Here is a 20,396-nt window from a genome sequence, read left to right as displayed (position 1 = left end):
TCAGCTGAATATCAATAACCATACATCTTGTTTAACATGAACCTTTCTGATACAGATACTCGTCCGTTACCATAATGGTTTTTTCTATGTGTTGTTTGTGTCCTACCCTGTGTTCTTTGCAATTAAGATAAAGTGAACGTAAAAACCTAACTTTGTTATTCCAGTCTGTCCAGCACTGCTGGGTTACAGATTTGATGAGTCCTAGAGCCTGATGACATTACTGGAAACAGCTTTTTAATGAATGAAGCGCATCATTTTTCATAAAGTGTCTATCTAGACATGATCATGTTGCAGTAACTGAATTAAGGGACTATTTTCTTTGTCATGCTTTTTTCATTTTCTTATGCAGAAAAGCATATTTAAAAGTCACATTTTTTAAATCAGTCAGGTGGGCACATAAAGATGCTATTTCAGCACATTTAATAGTTTCCCCAAATTCAGATGTAAAACAGGCCATGTCAAACATGTAACTTTGAGATTTTTTTTAAAGTGAGGCAAAAATTCATCCATCTCTCATAAACAGGGGTTTCACTTTAATTTCTTCTCTGACTTTTTGGTAAACTTGCTGAATGTTATTTTCCAAATTAACGAGTAGGTTTTGTTTTGTCAGAAAAAAATGTGCTGAATGCAAAACAGATTCATTAGTGTTAAAAGCTCCCATCATGTGCCACACCTTGTAGTTTATTGATTTGCTTAAATTACAGCCTGACATGATTAAGACATGGCAATACCAGTAGGTTTTTCTTGAAGTGCTTGTCGCTCCTGATGACAATGGAATATGAGCATATGCAAAAATTGCCATGCTGTTATTGTGATTGTTCTCAGGGCCTGTCAACAAAGAGAAGACAAGGCCTTGACAAGGTGTTATCTAATTGTGTTTTTAAAAGCGATGACACTCATCTTCTGATATGTCTCTTAATGCAATTAAACATCCTAAAAAAGGGGGAGAACAGACTACCTGCCGTGTGACTGCATCACAAATATGAACATAATAAGCATGGAAAATTGTCTAAAGAATGACAACAACAATAAAAGTCCAGTAATTATAAATTTATTTTGTCAAAGCATTAGACATTACTGCTACTAGTTTGGCTGCAACACAGCTAATCCACTCAGACACTCAGACAAATCCTGCCTTCCATTTCAGTCATTAGCAAATCCTTAATGCTTAATGTTTTACCTGTCTACATCTAAAATTAAATGAATATTGGGAGGAACAGCCACCAATAACAAAAAAAATCCCAAATTCAACTTAATCTCCTTGATGACTAGCTTGTCCTGAAAATACAAGCGCTTCGTTTGCCAAGTGCTTACATTCAGAGAAGAACAACGCTAAATATTAAATCTGATATTAAATATTAAAGATCTGCATTTCTTTGTTTCAGGTAAATAGAACATGTCCGAAGCCGAGATTATGAGAGCGCTTTGCACCTCTCTGCTGTACATACTTGGTTGATCAAAAAAAGTTCAAACAAAAAAAGAAGATGTAGCATTCATCTTTAAAATTCTTAAAACAATTACAGGACAGATGATGTGGCCATCTTGAGATCATTTGTCATCTGTCAGCAGCTGTGACCTTGCAACAAACAGAAAAGGGCTGATATAATCTTTATGGAAAGGAACGTTGTTGTTTGTAATAAAGAGACATTTTGCCTTCCATTTGCACAGCCAGTTAGAGCACACAAACATGAAAATCCATTATGGAATGGTACTTAAAAGTGTGACCAATCCTTGTTCAGTCAATTAGAGGCAAAGTCTGAATATGATGTTTGTCTGTTAGTGTCTGTAGCATACAGATCAGTGAGGATTTGATGATGAAAATGTAGATTTATGTTGTCTTATTTGGGGGGGAGAAGCAGAGCATCCAAGCTAGGCTTATCTTTTTTTATTTCTTTTTTACCAAGAGCACTAAAGTGCACAGCAATATCTGAAGCTTTTGTTCTGAATTTGAAAGCTGAAAAATATGTCTGCAACTCCAGCAAACTACTGGCTTGAAGCATATCACAATCACGTTTTCAGTCAAATGAAAACAGGGCACAAAGGGTGATAAAAAATAGTTAATAAGAGTGCTTTTCCAGAATGCATTGGGATGAGGTTTCACATTAAAAAAAGATTTATCTTAAAGTATGGTGTTAATCCATAGCTTAATCCTTCAACCCTTTCCTGCTGAGCCTAATAAAAACTATAAACCATAAAGTTCTTACAATTTCTGGAAACTGGTGCATGCTGGGTTTTATTTTACAAGAATTTCTATCCAATGAATCATACACGGAATGTATCTTTACAAATGGACCTTGTTTTGAGGACAGACAATTAAACAGATAAACAAGTTTCTTCAAACTATAGATAGCATCATCATAAGAAAAAAGAAATATGAACTTTTTTTGTAAAAGCTGAGAATATTAAAAGTAGTTTTAGACGTCATGTTCTTTTTAAGCTCACATTTAGATAGATATACACATATATGCTATAGTTAAATATTTCTGACAAGCATTTGTAGTTTTGATCCTTTTAATTTATTGCCTTGTCAGTAATTAGGCTTTTTATGCTGCTAGTATTGAAGTTGAGGTATGAATATTTTGATAAAAATTCAGCAGGTATTTTAAAAACTAAAACAATATAGTCTTGCCTTACAACGCTAATGAAATTTTACATCACATTACGGTACATTGCAAGCTGGTTAAATGATAAAACATATGGACTTATGTAGACATCAGCCCACTCCATAAATATTTTATTAATATTTCCTGATGTGTTTTTTTTCAGGTTTTAATTAAATCTCACTAGGGCTCCTTTGAGAAAGCTAACCATATCAGCGGATCAAACTTAGAATTACAAGATTAAAGACAGAAACTGTAAAAGTGGAAAAACAACTTTTAACAAACAAAACTAAACAAAAATGCAAAATGTATGAGAAATGCATTCTATACATTTCGTTTAGCTTTGAACTGGAACCAAAAGTTCAGAAATCTTTCAACCCTTGAACTTTTTAAAAAGTCGTATTTATTCAAAGGCAAATAGTATGCAGTGTGTATGAAGTAAAAAGGATCAAGGGGCAGTTATTAGATTTGTAAGTACAAAAGCCTCACTGTTAGAGACAGTGAAAGCTCTGCAGTTACTGTACCTTTCAAAACTAATATGTAACCATATCTGTTTTAAAAGACTGATTCATATTACCCTGAATGCATGAGAAAGTTGTTCCCATCCCCACCACAGGAAACTTGAGTCTGATTTTAATGAGCTTCAATTGGAATGTGGCCTTTGAAAAGTATTACATTTGAAAAGATGGAACATTAAATTTTGTAATGATGTAAAACATCTTCAATTTTTGACAGGACAATGGCGCTTATTGTGCTTTATGGGACCAGTGGTGATTCAAAGGTCATTTTGTATATGACTCCATAGACAAGGGCAGCTCTGAATGAAAATTAGGTTATATGTGATCAGCTAAGTTATTAATCAGATTAAAATGGATTCTCTTTGCTTCCTATTTAACAAGGCTTGAGTAAGGAGAGAATACAAATGAGCAAAAACAATAGAGCATACTGTTTACTTATTCTTAAATGGGAGGCATTGTTTTAAATTTGAAATCATCAAATTCAACAGCACTGCTAGGTTTTTTATACATCTTGTATATATCTTCCAGAAAGCAGTCATCCATGCAGTGGGTCTCAGGTTGCTGCATTCAGGTACCTGCCTAATCCTGCTTAAATTACAGTAATTAGAGCAACAACTATTTCCCCCTTTATTTTTCTAATAAACAATGCACTATTCTAAACCCACAGTCTGTGGGATTTGTTTTGAACAATGTGAAAGCTCGTGCTATTTATTACGATCACTAAAGAAGACTTAAGTGCATTTCTTAACAGCTAATGTTATAATACAGTATATTTAGCTTATTTCTTCATGTTAATCAGAGCCTGTTTTTAACCCAGTATGTTCCTATAAATTAGCTTTCTATTTATTGCTCTTAAATAATACAGCTATACAATTACACTTACTTCTGTCTCTCATTATAACAATACATTTACCTTACCAATCTGCACTTTTCAATGCTTTGAAAGGTAACTTTTGACCATCTAGATTATTAATAAATGTATATCCTTTTCTGATTGAAATCTGAAATAAATATTATTGATACTCTGTAAAACACACAATTTTTCTTCACTTTAGCTACAGTACTCTTTTTAATTTAGAAGTAATATGGCTGTTTAAATAAGATTATGTTTGTGTGTTTGCAATTGGTGTTTTTATGTATATGTAGAAATTATTTTTTCAACGCATTTCCCCTTAGGAAATCCTACATCCTAGATTGATGTAAACCAATAAATATCTGAAAGTCCACTGTAAAATGCTAGGACATCACAGATAGGTACATATATATATACCGTATATACAGTGTAGAAAAATATTGTTTAATGTACAGTAGGTAATTATGTTTCACTGTGGGGGCAGTATCAATTCATGATGACAACAGAAGAAAACAATTTGCCTGCAGATGTAAAAGACAGTAAAAAAATTATCAAGAGGGAAATATTTTTAGATAGTCCACAGCAGCTTAGGGAGAGCAACAAGTATTTGGTTTGGTTGACAACAGCTATTACAATTAATTGCTCTTTGCGACTAGTATTTGCACTGAGTGACAAGGTGTTATTTCACCTCTGTAAAAGTTAAAATGGTAATATCCACATGTGAAGTAGCACCTTAGGTTCACTATCTCTCATTACAATGCACAAAGGCATATCAGAAACACCATCTGACACTCTTAAAATCTTCAGAATGACTTCCACTGGATATTCTAATAATGGTTAAAGATGACAGCATCTTTGCAGATCTGAAAAGTGTGCCCCACAAAGACGAATGAAGGCAGAAATTGGGTTACAAAATGCAGCGCAGAAAGGAAATGTCTTTTGGGTCTGTCTTGATCCATGTGAAATTATTTCTTAAAAAATTAGGAACACAGCGAAAGACAGCTGAAGAAAGAGGCATCTTAACTTGAGCACTGCTGCTTTGAACACAAATTACAGACTGATGTAAAAAAGAAATATTGTGTTTCAAAGCAGCAGATAACTTCACGCCAGAATCAGTTGTGAATTAGTATGAATTTCAACCTGCTCAAGGCCTACCTACTGTATGCGTATCCTATCCCACTGACTACCATTTATCTTTAAACAGCAAATGCACGTCACTTACACACAACATGCACAATGCAGCTTTATTAATATACACTCTCAGTTGCTGTAATGCACACAACTTTGTGAAAAGACTATTTCTAGTAATTAGCAACATTATGAAGATAATATTATTATTATTAGCGATATTAACTTTTTATCATTTTGTGTTTTAAGGGCTTGTGTTTCTTCTGACAGAAAAAGAAAAAAATGCAACTTATGCATTAACAGCCTGTGCTTTTGGAGTGTTGTTATCTCACCCACTATTCCCTTTTGCTTTAATTACTTTTATTCTGTGATTTTAGCGACTCTGATACTTCTGCTGTATGCAATTGGAAGTACATAAAACCAGGGGGAGAAATTTCAATAGGAGAGTTGTTTGAACTCAAGAGCTGAGGTTTATTTTTCCCAGAGAAAGTAAAGAACCTAATGCAGACTGTAATCCGTACATCTGCAAGTTCCCTCCAACTGGTGTAGGCACCATATGTTTTTAATTATCATAATAGCTTTAAAGAACCTGTTCAGAGGGAAACACATATGATCCTTTTATTACTGTGGTCTGTAATTTAAACAGTTTTAACAGAAAAGGTCTGGCTATGAGAAACTGACATGCACAGAAGTATGAAAGCCCTGCTATTGACCTCTGAAAGTCCAGGTTCACATCCCACACAGGGAGGTTGGACTTAAATCTCTCCTTTTTGACAGAGGTAATTGGCCACTAGTGACATGAACACGACTAGAACTAAGTAGACAATCCCAAATCTCCCACGAGCATACACCAGCAGACCAAAGTTGTCAAGGAATGTTGTACAGGCTAAAAATACCAGGCAGTGTTTGCATACATTTACGTTTTTACATAGTTTATGTTCCTGACACAGGCAATCTGTGTTAGCTATTCCGTTTTCTTCTCCTTTTTTCTTCCTCCAACAGAGAAAGCTTGGCATCACACAGTTTAGCTTTTCTGTGCAATGAACATACTGTATGGTATTTGGGGCTTTGTAAATTGATAAGCCCAAGGGCTGAATGGAAAATTCACACTCTTGTTTTCAACAGAACTAAAAAGAAGTTATTAAAAAAAAAACAGTGAGCCTTCATTTCACATCCAGTAGGTGGTGTCATGTACAAATGAAATAACACCATAAAGGGGCATTTTAGGGCACATTGTTCTTAATTAATGCCCACCCCCCCCCCCCCCAGAAAATAATAATGGTCAGCTTCATACCTTATGGTTTAAATTGTGGATTTTATAACACTATGTATATTTTTAATACAGTATGAGTTTTATTTTTGCATTGATCAAAGCTTCAGTAACACCCATCTCATAATTAGCGGAAGAAGCAAATAAATAATAAAAAGTAATACCACAACAACACTGGAATATTTTGACTTTGTGCTAATCTCCTAGATATTTGATGAGTTTGATAAAGTGCAGAATGGCAAATACTGTACTTTTGCGAATTCCGCAGGGTTTTATTGAATCAGTTATTTACCATTTCCAAAGAGCTTCCTTCTGGGTCTGTGCGCTGTGGATGTGAAATTCCACTCTACAGTTGTTCCCTAATTCTTTAACAATCTGAATCTTAGATACTGCTGGAGATGGAGGCACTTCTAAATTGAAGAGGATAATACATTATGTATACAAAATATTGCATAGTTTGTACTTGTTGCTTATCTTGTGAGTTGTTTACACTACATGATTCTGCAGTGTTTCTTCTCCTCAACCTCTATGCTACTCTAAAAAGATACAGTATGGAGGTAAATATAAAAGAAAAGTAGCACAGCACCTTGAAATTTGTCAGTTGATAAGGTATTATGGTGAAGCCTTGTCGTTTACAGTACTCTCACACATATTCTTAAGAATACAGTACCTTACAGAAGTGCTTTTTTGTCAGTGCATGAGTGTCAGCAAAATCTGAAAACAATGTGCCGGTACAAAGATGTGCATCAAGAAAGTAGTTTCATATACAAAAGATGAAAGTGGAGACTGTGGAAGCAACTCTTCCAAAGAGGTACTTCACTTCAAATGTGTTTTTAAGTCCCAGAATATTAATGTACACTTCTCCTTTAACAGTGAGACCTCTTCAATTGGCCTGTTTTTCCCAAGGAATACACTGAACAGTAGCTAGAAACAGCTGTTCTTGAGTTCACTTGACTTGTGGTCGCTACAATGCAGAAGGCAATATAAAGTTGGTAGAGAATGAGAAAACTAACATATTATTTAAAAGTATGCAATACTCTAGATCTCACATTGCAGTATGATTGCTAATTTACTGAATACTCATTTCTTCTGTTAGACTTACTGATGTTTTGCAATTCATAATTTTGTTATTGTGTTTTATTAACATAGATAATGGGATGCACTAGTCTGACAGAAGCCTCAAAGTCATCACCGTACAATAGATGTGCGCAGCCAAAACATTATATGGAGTCTGCTTTGCAATGATTTATACTTTTCATTAAACAAATGTATGCTCTTCACTTGTTTCAAGCTCTTCATCTGAACACTTTCTGTGAGCTTTGAGATTGGCAAAATCTGCTTAATTTAAATACCCAAGACAAACACTCACAAATTAAATATTATGGGTAATAATAATAATAATAATAATAATAATAATAATAATAATAATGACAACAAAGTCCCTGAGGTTAAATGCTCTGTTTTCTGTAAAAAAATATTTTTCTGCCTCTAATTTCTTAATTGCTTTCTGTCATGCTCTTGTTGCCAATTGCCTTACCTGTAGGAGGCATGATATTGTTCTAATAGTGTCTTGAATCGTTAGTTTGCCTATCACACTCTAAGCAGAGGAACTTAAGTGTTTGGACCTGTGTAAATGTCCTCCCCTACTTCTAAGCATGCTAATGAAGTGAAGCACTTTAAAAAGCTTCTCCGGCAGCCCAGATGCTCACTAGTACAAATTCATGAGAGAATTTAGAGATATTAATGATTTATGCGTTATTTGCATACAAACCTAATGCGAAGCACTTCAGATAATCGTATTTCGCAAGTTCTGAATTGAATTTTCGGAGAGCACGTGTCTTCTGAAACGATCAAGAATACATTTCGAATGGATTCCTATAGGTGATCATTCTATTAGAAAATTATGATTTTGTGGTTTCAGAAGATGCTATTTAAGAGAGAGTCTCCATTGCTTTTATCTATTAATTTACCAGATGTGCAGAAGCCATGTTTTGTTTCCTGTGTTTGACGTGTACAAGGCTTTTTTTTTTACAGCAGCCATAGATGTTAAATTCCCATCTGAATTATTTTCTTTTTATAGCCATTGTCTGAAGTTTAGAAAAGTGATTTGTCAGGTCCAGACATCTTTAAAAAGATTTCTTATATTTACATACTGTACATAAAGCGCTGTATGAAGAAGCCCTTCATATATACCAATCAACTAGAACTCTCCACTTCCACCAAGATTCAGGCGCTTTTTTTATCTGAGGTACCTATTTAGCAGATGTTGCCAAGTGACTGAACCCTGAAGGGAAAATCTGGTTTGGCTGGCTTCCACCTGGCCACCCTAAGTGTTTAACAGACCATGTTCACCTTTGCAGTTAAAGGAACTCCATATCAATAAGTTATCACCATTACTGACTCCTGTTAAAGTGGGGGCAGCCCCAGTAGAGATTTGCTTTGAACAGTGACTCTTTAGCAAAGATCGAACAAGAATTTACATCTTCGCCCCTGTCTCTTTACTGTAGCAAGACAGTAGATTTTCTAAATATGAAATACAAGTATTGCTGAGAGGATTTTAAAATTGTTTCACTGCAACACAAGTTTTTTTTAAATAAAGTATGTTGACAGAATAATCGGCACGATTAACATTCCCATCTGTCTCTGAGTCCCTTGTCTTCACTGAAAGTTTGTCGTAAACATGACAAATATCAATTCCACTTGAAGAAGAGAAATACTTGTGCTCAATTCCGAATGGGCTGCCTATCCATCCATCCATTATTAACCACTTCTTCCAGCTCGGATCACAGGGGAGCCAGAGCCTATCCCGGGAAGTAATGGATACATAGCAGTATACACCCTGGACGTCCCGGGACGCCAGTCCATCACAGGACAAACACACAGACACAAACACAGACATGCTCACACTCATACCAGGGCCAGTTTTCTCAGAAGCCAATGAACTTACAAGTATGTTTCTGGAGTGTGGGAGGATACCGGAGCAGCTGGAAGAAACCCATATGAACATGGGGAGAACATACAGACTCAGTACAAATAGCACCATAGCACCATGGGAATTGAACCTGTAGCCCCAGTGCTGCGAGGTAGCAATGCTAACCACTGTGATTCCATGATGTCCTGGACTGACTTTGTGAAGTGAAAATAAATATCTTATATCATCACCTAACACTTGATTGTTTTATGAGATTTACGGCATTTTGTTGACTAAATAAATAACTGATCATCCCTTAGATGGATTTAATCGTTACATTTTACCTGCTATACTTGAAATATTGTACACCCAGAGGCTGATTAATACTAGCGACAAAACAATTAAAACAAAATGAACTGCATACCATCGAATTTAATTTCCAAAGCCTTTAAAGACATCCTGACAAACAAAAGTTTCAGATCCTTTCATTGCTGTTGAATGTACACATATTTTATTTTTTTTAGCAAGGACATTTCAATGTGTAAGTAAGTTATTAGCATTTCACGTATCTGGTTGAAGAGAAATGGGAGTGCTTATTTTCGCATGTACTGTAACTAGGAATGACCCCACTCACAATATTAAAAATGCAACAGGTTCCACTACACTACTCACACATTCCATATTCTAAAGGTCAAAAGCAACATCAATTGTTAATGTAAACTATTTTGACATTGGTCGTAAACAAGTTTACTGCAATCTTTGCTTTTTCCATTACAGTCTGACTCTACTCCCAAAAAAAGACCATACAGTCAACTAGTGGCTCTCAGTTTATGACAATTCATGACTAATTATGTTTAGAATTTCACTAATTGATGATTAAAGTTTGACAATGAGATTTAAATAAAACTCCAAGTGAACACTGCAATAACTGATTCCTTACGTAGTGTTTTCAGCATGTGTTCTGCTTTTAATTTAAAAGAGTCTCCTTTCAACATTCAGATTTTGCTGAATGTTACTGATCAACCTCTCATGTCAATAGTCACAAGTACTGTATGTGGCACTGAATTTGAGAGTTAAAATCCTACTAGATACTGATGGACTAGTTATTAGGGTTGAGAAAAACAATTCTGCACTCTCAACCTGAAATAAAAGGCAATATATTACCAATACATGCCCAGAGGATTTTTTTGTATGATCAAACATTTTATTGTGTACTTAATATGATGCAATTTTGGAAATGCCTATGGGACTTAAATTGTGAATGAATTTGTCTCAGAATAGTACCAATAAAAAGTACCACAACTCAAAAATCACCTCTTCAGGCAAGAATGACACTTGTGTTTTGGATATATAATGCGGTACTTATTGCTGAAGCTACAATTACCACATATTGTTTCTGTAGTTCCACAGCTAACATGAGCCCTGAAATCCTAAAGTATAATATTTATTGTTCTGTTTCAAACCGTGTGATAAAATATACATTGTTAAACCCTGACCTAACAATATCCTCTGATAATAATATTAAATTTTAATTTGCTAATGAATAACAAGATATCTAAATATAATATAACTCAACACTACATTTTTTGGTAACATACAGTAGGGTTTTGTCCCAAATAAATGTTTACCAAAAGGTCTACAGATCATTCTACATAAAAATGTAAGTGGCAACACTAATGATTGTGAAACAGAAAATGTGCTTAACATTGCACTGTCCACCTTTATATATCTATTCAATTATTGTCAGTATTTCTACGAATAAAAATGTCTGGTCATAGATATTCCCATTACTATATCACAGTTATATATCATATCATTATATCTATATCATTGCATTTCGTAATTAATAATCATCCACAAAAATAAGAAGTGTGCTCAAATTTATTTTCAGATGCTAAATACAGTCTATTTTAACTTAATATAAGGTTAGTGATAAAAATAAATTAATTTAAGTACTAAGAAATAATGGGCAAGTACCTTATTTCAGTAAAAAAAATGAACAAACCAACATTTGTGGCTTCTCACTTACCTTTTACAATCTCTTCCTGGCTTCTCTCACTGAATTATACTACATACTGTATACTATATTTTGTGGGTTTGTTCTTTTTTTATTACCAAAACTCAAAAAGAGCACTCAGAAACATTGGTTTTCAAGGAGCTCCTATAACCTTAAAAGAATCATGAAAAATGACAGTTCATTTTTCACAGGGTCATACATCTTTCGGTATTATAGAGTAATGGGCTTTAGGGACTGAGCTTTATGAAACCTAAGATAGTTAAATACGGTGCTTGAGAAGACATTGGAGCTGAGATCCTGTTTGGGAGATAGGATTATTCGCCTCCATCCAGGGAAACCAAAACTGCAGTAATATAAACTAGTAATAAAGATTAATCTGATGCTCCTTGCAAGTGAATAGCATCTAAACTTGCTTGAAATAAGGTTGAAATAACTTTAAGCACATCTGCTTTATCTGCTGTGAACAACGGGAGTGATAGTGCAGATATGTATGCTATAGGATCAAAAGCATGCCACAGTACTTACCAGGCATGTCTGGTCTCTTGATGCCACTGGTGTTGTTTGAGCTGTTTCCAAGGCCATTGAATGCCGCTAGGTTCTCTGTGCTGTAGGCCCTCAGGACAGACAGCATGTTCATCTGCTGCTCAAGATGGGCATGTTCCGGTTTCATCACCCCTGGGGGAACTCCTTGAGATGAAAGAAGATTCAAGCCCTGCCATTGTTTCTCCAGCAGTTGTGGCATGGTGGGCACAAGCCCCTGTGAGTCCTTCACTGGAATGCCACTTTGCATCAGATCCCTGCTTCCATCCTCCTCCTCCTCTTCCTCCTCCTCTTCCTCATCCTCATCACTTTCCAGTTTTTCATTAGGGGAGTCATCACTATGTTCAGCAGGTCTGCCATCATCTTCCAGCTGCTCGTGCTCCTCTGAAGCTTCCATCTCACTGCTGGAGACTTTATCTGAAAGTTCATCAGTGGCGCCTCTGTTAGTCAGGCTTGCTGACTTCAGATTTATGCTATCAGCAGGTTGAATGTTTTGCTCAGCTTCCTGACTGGTGTTGCTAGAGCTTTGGGTTCCCGATCCACCTGAAGTTGCGTAAATTCTAAACTGCTTGAAGAAATCATTCTGAACGCTGCTCACATTAGCATCCATGTGATTTGGCCAAGTTGAGCTCTTCTGTTCTCCCAAAGTCTCTTTGACTGTCTCCTGCTGGGTCATCTTATCTATATGTGGGGATTGCTTAGAGGAAATTGCCTCTTTGCCAAGGTGACTAGCACTGGTACCCATACTAGCTTTATTTACTGAGGCCAACTCCCCTGTTTGTTCCTTGCTCATCCCTTTCATGTCCAAGATGCTTTCCTTACGTTTTGCTTTTCCGAGGTGGTTGGCCTGTAAATGGAGTGCCATCAGCTCCATGGATGAAGTTGTGAATGAGCAGAAAAGGCAGCCGTGCCAGGCGACATTGTCTTGGATTGTAACAGATGAGCCTGGCAGCGAGGCAGAATCTGGCCTGACAGATAGATCGAGTGGTTCATACTGAGATTTCTCAGGTTTGCCTTCAGAAGGCTTGGCATCTGCTTTCTCCACGCTGTTCTCGCCTCTCTTGGCTTTTGTTTCTATGCTTTCACTGAAAGGCTTTTCTCTCATTTCCTTGTCTTTTTTCAAGGAACTCTGAACAAAATTGTCCATGAAAGCCTGTAGGGAACCTTGAAAGTTGACACCGTTGCCTACCATGCTCTGGTAGGCTCTCCCCAGGTCAGAGAAGCTGGGTGTGCCTTCCCCGGATGCCTCAGAGCTTTTGAGATTTTCCAAGGAATTTTCAGAGGCCACACTAGCGCACTGCCCATGGCGTTCTCTTGCAGAGATCATCCCTGATGCCCACTGATGGGGAAGCAGCTGCCCTCCTCTGAAATCAGCACTCGGCATTCCTTTGAAGACTCCTCTGAGGATGTCAGGTCTGATAAACATGCTGCCCTTGGCGTTCGAATGATCTTCCTTATGTTCTTGGGAGTGGCCTGACATGGGCCCCCCTCCATTCTGCTGTTCCCTGTGGTGACGTTCCAGGTGATATTTCAGGGAGGCCGACTGTGTGCCCGCATAGTCACAATGTGGGCACTTGTACGGTTTCTCACCTGTGACGGGAAGAAAAAAAAAACAAAGTCTTGTGAAAAAAAGTTCCTGAACTAACATTTTAAAGCTAAGTTAGTGACAAGACTTTAACATTTCAAAACCATCTTGTCCAGTAGTTCATTCTGAAATGCAGAGTTAGTCAAATGAGGTTTTTCATCTTAAAATTAAGTTAGCAGTCTTGACAACGCAATAAAATCCACTAAGCATATGGTAGTTTCAAAACCCCAAAAGCAGACAATACTTTTTAATAGATAACAAAACTAATACTAATATTACCACTGTTTGCATCGGTGAATGCTAGGAGGTCCTCTCTTGGCCTTGTTCACTGTCAGACACTGCCTTGGCAAAGAGGCAGTATTTTCTTGGACAATCTCTATTTGCAGTTTATCACGGTCAACATAAATCTCAGCCTACAGAAGCTATACATTCCCAGAAGAATACAATTTTAACTGTTGATGAAAAAACGTTGTGATGAAAACTTCAATTGAAATAAACAGGCACAGACACGTACACACGGACCATACGGGAGACAGACCAAATCCCATAATTTTAGCAAGTGTCAGATTGTATTTTTCCATAGCAAACAGTGCTCTCCAGTGGGTAATCGCTGTTACACATCAAAAAGACTACATGTATAATTAAATAGAAATGTTAAAGCACACTACGTGAAAAAGTACACACTGTAGCCTAATATACCAAAAAATCCCACTTGTAAGTACAACACACATAATTAAAGCCAGCTTTGCAATCAATAAAAATAAACAAAATGAAATGCTTGATTTTAAAATGTAGGAAAGTTTCTAGAACGAACATTCAGACAAACGCAGCAGCTGATGGGGTGGGACCTGAATGTAAAATAAAGGGATGTTTGTTAAGTACTGTGTGTATATATAGCTATAAAATTTGTTTAGATTATACACATGGAAACCATTTTTAAACCTAAAAAAATTCAGCATTGTTACGCAAGACTGAATTGAATGATTTAAGTCTTGCTCTGCAGTAAATCATGGATATAATTAGCAAATGGCATACTGCTCAAGTAATTTATCATTATTTGGAGGGCACCATTCCAGAAAGATTCAAAGATCTGCAGACCTACTGCATTGTTCCTAAATAAAGGTCTACAAATACAAATTCAATAAAATATTAATACCAGGGAACCAGTTGGAGACATAGCTTTAAACAAGAATGCATTTTGGCTTATATTTAAAATAAACCAAGTAATACGGGCTTTAACCCAATAAGTGCTAATCTCTCTGTGGACTGGGCTGATTTAATAGTAACAATCTCTGATGTAAATGATCATTTTCATTTCCTTTAATTGAATTTTGGTTACCATTAGAGTAAAATTCAAGTGAAATTCTCTACTAACAATCTGATGTTCACTTTGAAAAAGTGTACAGCAATATTGTTTCATTTGCCACAAGGGATGACAATACTTTAAAATATGCATCCAATTTAAACAAACCTTGAAGAGTAATCAATATCTAGATTATTGGAGTGTGGTCTGTACCTTGTGGACTATTTGGATCCAGTAAGACATCTGTTTTATCATTCATCAGGGCCATTTGTGGCATCTGGGAATTTACAGTATCCATCCGTGCAACATTACACACAATTTACTGTTAAAGGTCAAAATGTACCCGTAACACTTTTAATTGTAATCCTAACAAACAGGAACACCTCTGAGAAAGCTAATGGCCTGTTAAGAAACAAAAAAAGGTAGGCCCAGTATTGTTTTATGTAAAATACTAATATTTACTGTTTTTTAAAGAGAAATCCAATTTTAATAATAATGTTTTTTAAATGCACCATAAAAGATGTCTGGTCACCATCTGGTGCTAAGTCACAAGAAAAAATCCCACTGCAAACTACCACAGTAAAGACAAGAGCATTTAAGCTTTACTCTTTGCACATGTGCGTGTGCTTTCCTTGAGAAATAAGTTAGAAAATGATTATGATTTGCTGTTTTTCTATCTCAGACAAAGAAACATCCTTCTTAAGAAACAGAAAATGTAGGTAATTTTATAACTAGTGATCGTTTCAGTCCATTGTGCTTATTCCCTTTCAGGAGCTCAGTTTAAATGCTTTCATCTGGACTCATCTGGGACAATACAATTTGTTTCAGCTCCATAGAAACCACTTTTAATAAACACCATGGCGCACCACAGGACTGCAATTAAAATAGTTAATAGATATGGCATGCTTCAGGTTGAATTTCCATATAATTTATACATGATCAAGAAAGACAGTTTGTAAACTATTCAGATGGAGCAAAACTACACTGAATGTAGCAAAGGCGCCGCCGTTTTGTGAAACAAGCAACTTGCTAGAGACTAATTCAGTGTAATCCTATTACTTTCCCTGACTGAAACTGTACATGGTGAAAGTTTTCTTTGACAACCAGTTAGTAATACAGTATTTGTTTAGTTTTGCTATGTAGTTCAGAATGCATGACTTACACACATCTCAATCCTACGTATTCCTATTTCTGAAGCACAGATATAAATTGTGTGCTAATGTTCAAAAAGTATACACTTTCACTGTAAAACTGAAGACTTTTTTACACAGCTGCTTACTGCTAAATACTGTCTTGTCCAGAAGGGGACAATCTGTGTCTCTAATTGCTGTCACTGAAGCCTAGATTCATTATGTGACTTTCCCATTAAAATGTGAGCATTAATTTGTATAATGAAATATCACCCACTGCAGTGTTCATTAGCTGTGCCCCACTGTATACAGCACATTGTTAGCTACCTAGAAACTGTAGTTAATTTCACTAATGGATATTTTCCCACTCAGTGTTCGGGAGGAAATTAATACTGTAACATTAGCTCTTTAACTTTTAGAGAAATTTAAATTCAGTTAATTCCTTTCAACAAAATTTTAGGAAGTCATTAATCTGACATTTTATTTTACAACCATGTTAGTAAGCAATACAATGGCAGTGTTTGGACTGGTAAATTCCTACTGTATGTGTGTTGTGTGTTTAAGAGTGTTACATTTTTCTATGTGATTATTACAATTTTTACCTTTTCAGACAAATATATCTGCATTTCTGAGAAGTGCCTATTGTTTGTATCCAAAAATTTAAAGCAGCATTTGAATCTTTACGTATATACTGTTCATATTTTGAAATAAAGCACTGCTTGAACTCTTCAGTTCTCTTTGGAGTTTTTTTTTTATTCAGTGAGCTTATCATAGGATGTTGTCACAGCATGCTTTAGAATGTTGTTTCTATATCTATGATCCTACATTGTGCAGATCTCTGTTTTTACTCAGCAACATATACAACTCACAAAAGGGTATTATCAGTTTGTAAGGTTGAACTGAACCTACTGTATAGAGATTTGTTCATGATTTAGGTGACAAGGTACTAAGAAAGTACTTCTAAGCTTCAGGTGCAGATGAAAGAAAAGTACTGACCTATTCACATTGTTTTGTTTCAGATATTAGTTTGATTATTACACTACACCCATAATCCTTCGGATGAGACGTAAAACCGAGATCCTGACTCTCTGTGGTCATTAAAAATCCCAGGGCGTTTCTCGAAAAAAGTAGGGGTGTAACCCCGGCGCCTGGTCAAATTTCCCATTGGCCCTTAAGAATCATGGCCTCCTAATAATCCCCATCTATGAATTGGCTTCATTACTCTGCTCTCCCCCCCACTGATAGCTGATGTGTGGGGAGCATTCTGGCACACCATGGCTGCCGTCGCATCATCCAGGTGGACGCTGCACATTGGTGGTGGAGGAGGGGAGTCCCCATTACTTGTGAAGCGCTTTGAGTGTCCAGAAAAGAGCTATATAAATATAAGCAATTATTATTATCCCAGCAGGGGATATCCCTAATACAAAGTAATACAATGTCACTGCTATTTAATGTTTTTTTTTTGCTAAATATTGAGTTCTGGGGTATAAGACATTTCTAATGTCATCAATAAAGAAACAAAACAAGAAGTCTGCTGTGCTCAAATTATAAAAAAAAAGATAAGAGAAAATCATTTTTACATAATATGGAAATGTTCCGAGACAGCTTTGTTTTCAAGGCTGGTCTCTTTAATTCTGTTCCCTAAAATATTCCTTGTTCTTCTGTTGAATGATGACTGGTCACTAAATTTCTCTGGGCTACAGAGGCGAATGTGGCTGGCTAGCACGCCTGCTGCTAAGAAGATGGTTCCTGATCTCTGATGGCCTCTGCATTCCCTTCCCCGCTGTCAGTGGGCTCTTTCCTTGCTTGATGTTGTAGCTGTGGAGCTCTCTATTCCACAGGTTCAAGGGCCTGGGAGCAGACTGTCTGAGAAGCACAATAGCCTTGTTGATCGTGCTCTTAAATACTGATTGATACCTGATGGGGAATTCTGGGGTCCTGTATCTAGAGAGGGAGGAGACTGCAACCTTGGCAGGGAAGATGTATTGGGTCGAGGGTGGGAAGGGGTACCACCTGGAGAGTTTTTTTTTTTTTGGTGGGGGTTTCCTATCTTGCAATGTACATGTCTTCATTGATTTCTGCCAGGCAGATCATCTCCACCCTTGACACTGACTTTACCTGCAATTTAATCTTGTGAAGAAAAATGAGAACAGAAGGAGATTCAGCAAGGGGTGAAGGTGGGGTGAGGTCATCGGTGGGATGAGGGTGTCAAAGCGGCACTTGTGCAATGGGCAAGGATTCTCCCATTACCCCCTGGTACTGCGTGTGCTGAAATATTGGCATTTTGGTCTCAGAGCAAAGCATTGTAAATCTTACAGTCTGAGGACCCATACCTGTGTGTATCCTCAGATGGACCTTCAAGTGATGCGATGTTCGGAAGGTCTTTCCACAGTATGGACAGTCCTTCATTGCTGATCCCAGGCCCCTGTCTCTCGCAAGGGAAGGCTGCTGGACTCCCATTGGTTTTGCTACTTCTTCCCCAGCATCTATAACACAGACAAGGTCTCACGTCACTTCAGCACTTGTCAGAAACTGTTTTCACTAAATCTGCTAACACTACACAAAGTCAAACACATCAATAGTGCAGCTATTTTTCCCCATTTCAACCTGACAGAATGCTGACAATTCATAAGCTTTCAGTTTTTTTTCTCCCCCTCCCCAACCAGTTCTTTTATCCTTGCTATCATCATCTTCTGGTAGCATATGGTGGATTGTATTGAAATGAACAATACAAGAAAAGAAACAACGATGTCAGCAATGGTTCTTATTTGTTGGAGTCAAGGACTTTGATCTGTAACATTTCTTCTGCTAAAAACAAAGAGTCGGGACCAGAGGCCCTGGCCTCAGTGAATTATAAGTTATTTAGGGTTGTGTGGAGGTGGGGCAGAGCAGCACCTTAAATAGAGATTTTGAGTTCAATGTATTTATATGTATTTATGCAACAGGAACAAAAATAAGAAAAAAACAATTCACAGTATTATGGCAAAAGCTTTTATTTTAATTTTGAATTACATATTATGGAATGTTAAGAGCATTATCAATTAATAATTAAATTAGATAACATTAACCTTTATTCATTAGACAACTGCTTTCTCATTTTGCAAACCAGAAAACTGCCATATTTTATAATTATAATAACTGAACAAAGGCCAAGATATTTTAATGTTGTTTCATTTTTTTATCACAGAAAATTTCATGTTGGGTAACCATGTCTTTCAAACAGAGGAGTTAAAGAAATTAAGGTAGTGATTTATGGGCTTGAAATGTTCACTTATATTTCTCTTTGTTGTTTGTAAATAACCTGTAAATTAATGTAACTTTTTATTTAGGTTTCCAAATGTTAGTTATAACATCTGAAAGAAAAAAAAAATATTTCATATTTACCGAGGCATCCATTAATTTAACAGTTTCATCCAAATCAGGATCGCAGGGGGCCATAGCCTACTCTATCTTGGCAAGCCATGGACGTCTGGTGGGGTACACCCTGGACAGGACACCAGTCCATCACATGGCAGACACACACACATTCTCACACTAGGGTCAACTTCCCAGAAGCCAATTCCCTTATCAGTATGTTTCTGAGCCGTGGGAGATAACAGGAGCACCATGAGAAAACTCACACAGGGAGAACATACAAACTCCATGCCATGCCTACAGCACCCCAGATCTGGAACTACCCCAGTGCTACAAAGAAGCAATGCTAACTATTGTACTCTCGTGCCATCCTATCAAAATATCCATACAGTATGTCACATTTATAAGAATGAAAACACCAATATAATTCTAGAGGTTTAATGGAAGAATATGGAAATGGAATGTAAAGGAAAACTGAAAACAATGGAATTGTTTTGATGTTTTAATTTTATATTATTGTCTTTGAACAAGTAATATTTGATTTTTCGAAAAGCCTGACTCCCCACCTTTCTGGTGATAGTACGTTAGTAGCTCCACTTCAGGTCAAACAAACTGACCACAAACTTGAGACCACAAACATAGTGTGGTGAGTTTACCTACAGTTCAAACAGTTCAAACATGACATTTTCTGAAAGCCACTGCTTAATCTTTTTACTTTCATTGTATATTTCACTGAAGGCCCACATACTCATTAGACCCCAGATTTTTAAGCCATGTGTACGAGCATCACACCAAAGAAGTGACATTTTGTCCCACCAAAACATGTAATTGCAGTCTGAGGTACGTGAAAATACTGTAAAACTGTTTCTCCATTCCTTCTGAAAAAGCACAATTATTGGCAGCAATCCATGGCCTGCGTTGCAAGTCAAACAGCGCATGACATGGAAAAACACAAATAAGGTTAAAATTTCAGCAGCACATGATATACAGTACTATGCGGGGGAATGCATCTGATTGGAGCAACCCACTTAGGCAACTATTTTCAGAGAATCAAAGGTTTCTTGCAGTGCTCTAAGATTTTTTTTTATTTTAAGAACTCGAAACAAAAACAGAAGCAGAACGTGAAATGTTGCGACTGACTCCACTCACGTTATTTTTTACTCATTGCACCTAAAATCAATAGAGGT

The 20,396-nt window shown here is 36.6% G+C and overlaps 1 protein-coding gene across 2 annotated transcripts in view; it reads right to left on the bottom strand.

The window, feature by feature from the left end:
* The window catches only part of znf536 (zinc finger protein 536), a 170,757-nt gene that overhangs the window by 37,111 nt on the left and 113,250 nt on the right, over nt 1-20,396 (bottom strand). For both annotated transcript variants that reach the window (XM_088939052.1, XM_088939054.1), the window contains exons 4-5: nt 18,189-18,341; nt 11,823-13,427 (exon numbers count right to left, since the gene is read on the bottom strand). In XM_088939052.1, coding sequence (XP_088795178.1) covers nt 11,823-13,427; nt 18,189-18,341 — 1,758 coding nt within the window. The remainder of the gene's footprint in view (nt 1-11,822; nt 13,428-18,188; nt 18,342-20,396) is intronic.

This window comes from Atractosteus spatula, chromosome 21, assembly GCF_055471065.1.
Source record: "Atractosteus spatula isolate fAtrSpa1 chromosome 21, fAtrSpa1.hap1, whole genome shotgun sequence".
Classification (NCBI taxonomy): domain Eukaryota; kingdom Metazoa; phylum Chordata; class Actinopteri; order Semionotiformes; family Lepisosteidae; genus Atractosteus; species Atractosteus spatula.
Note: the sequence above shows the minus strand (reverse complement) of the source record. Positions and strands in the feature narration are given on the sequence as shown.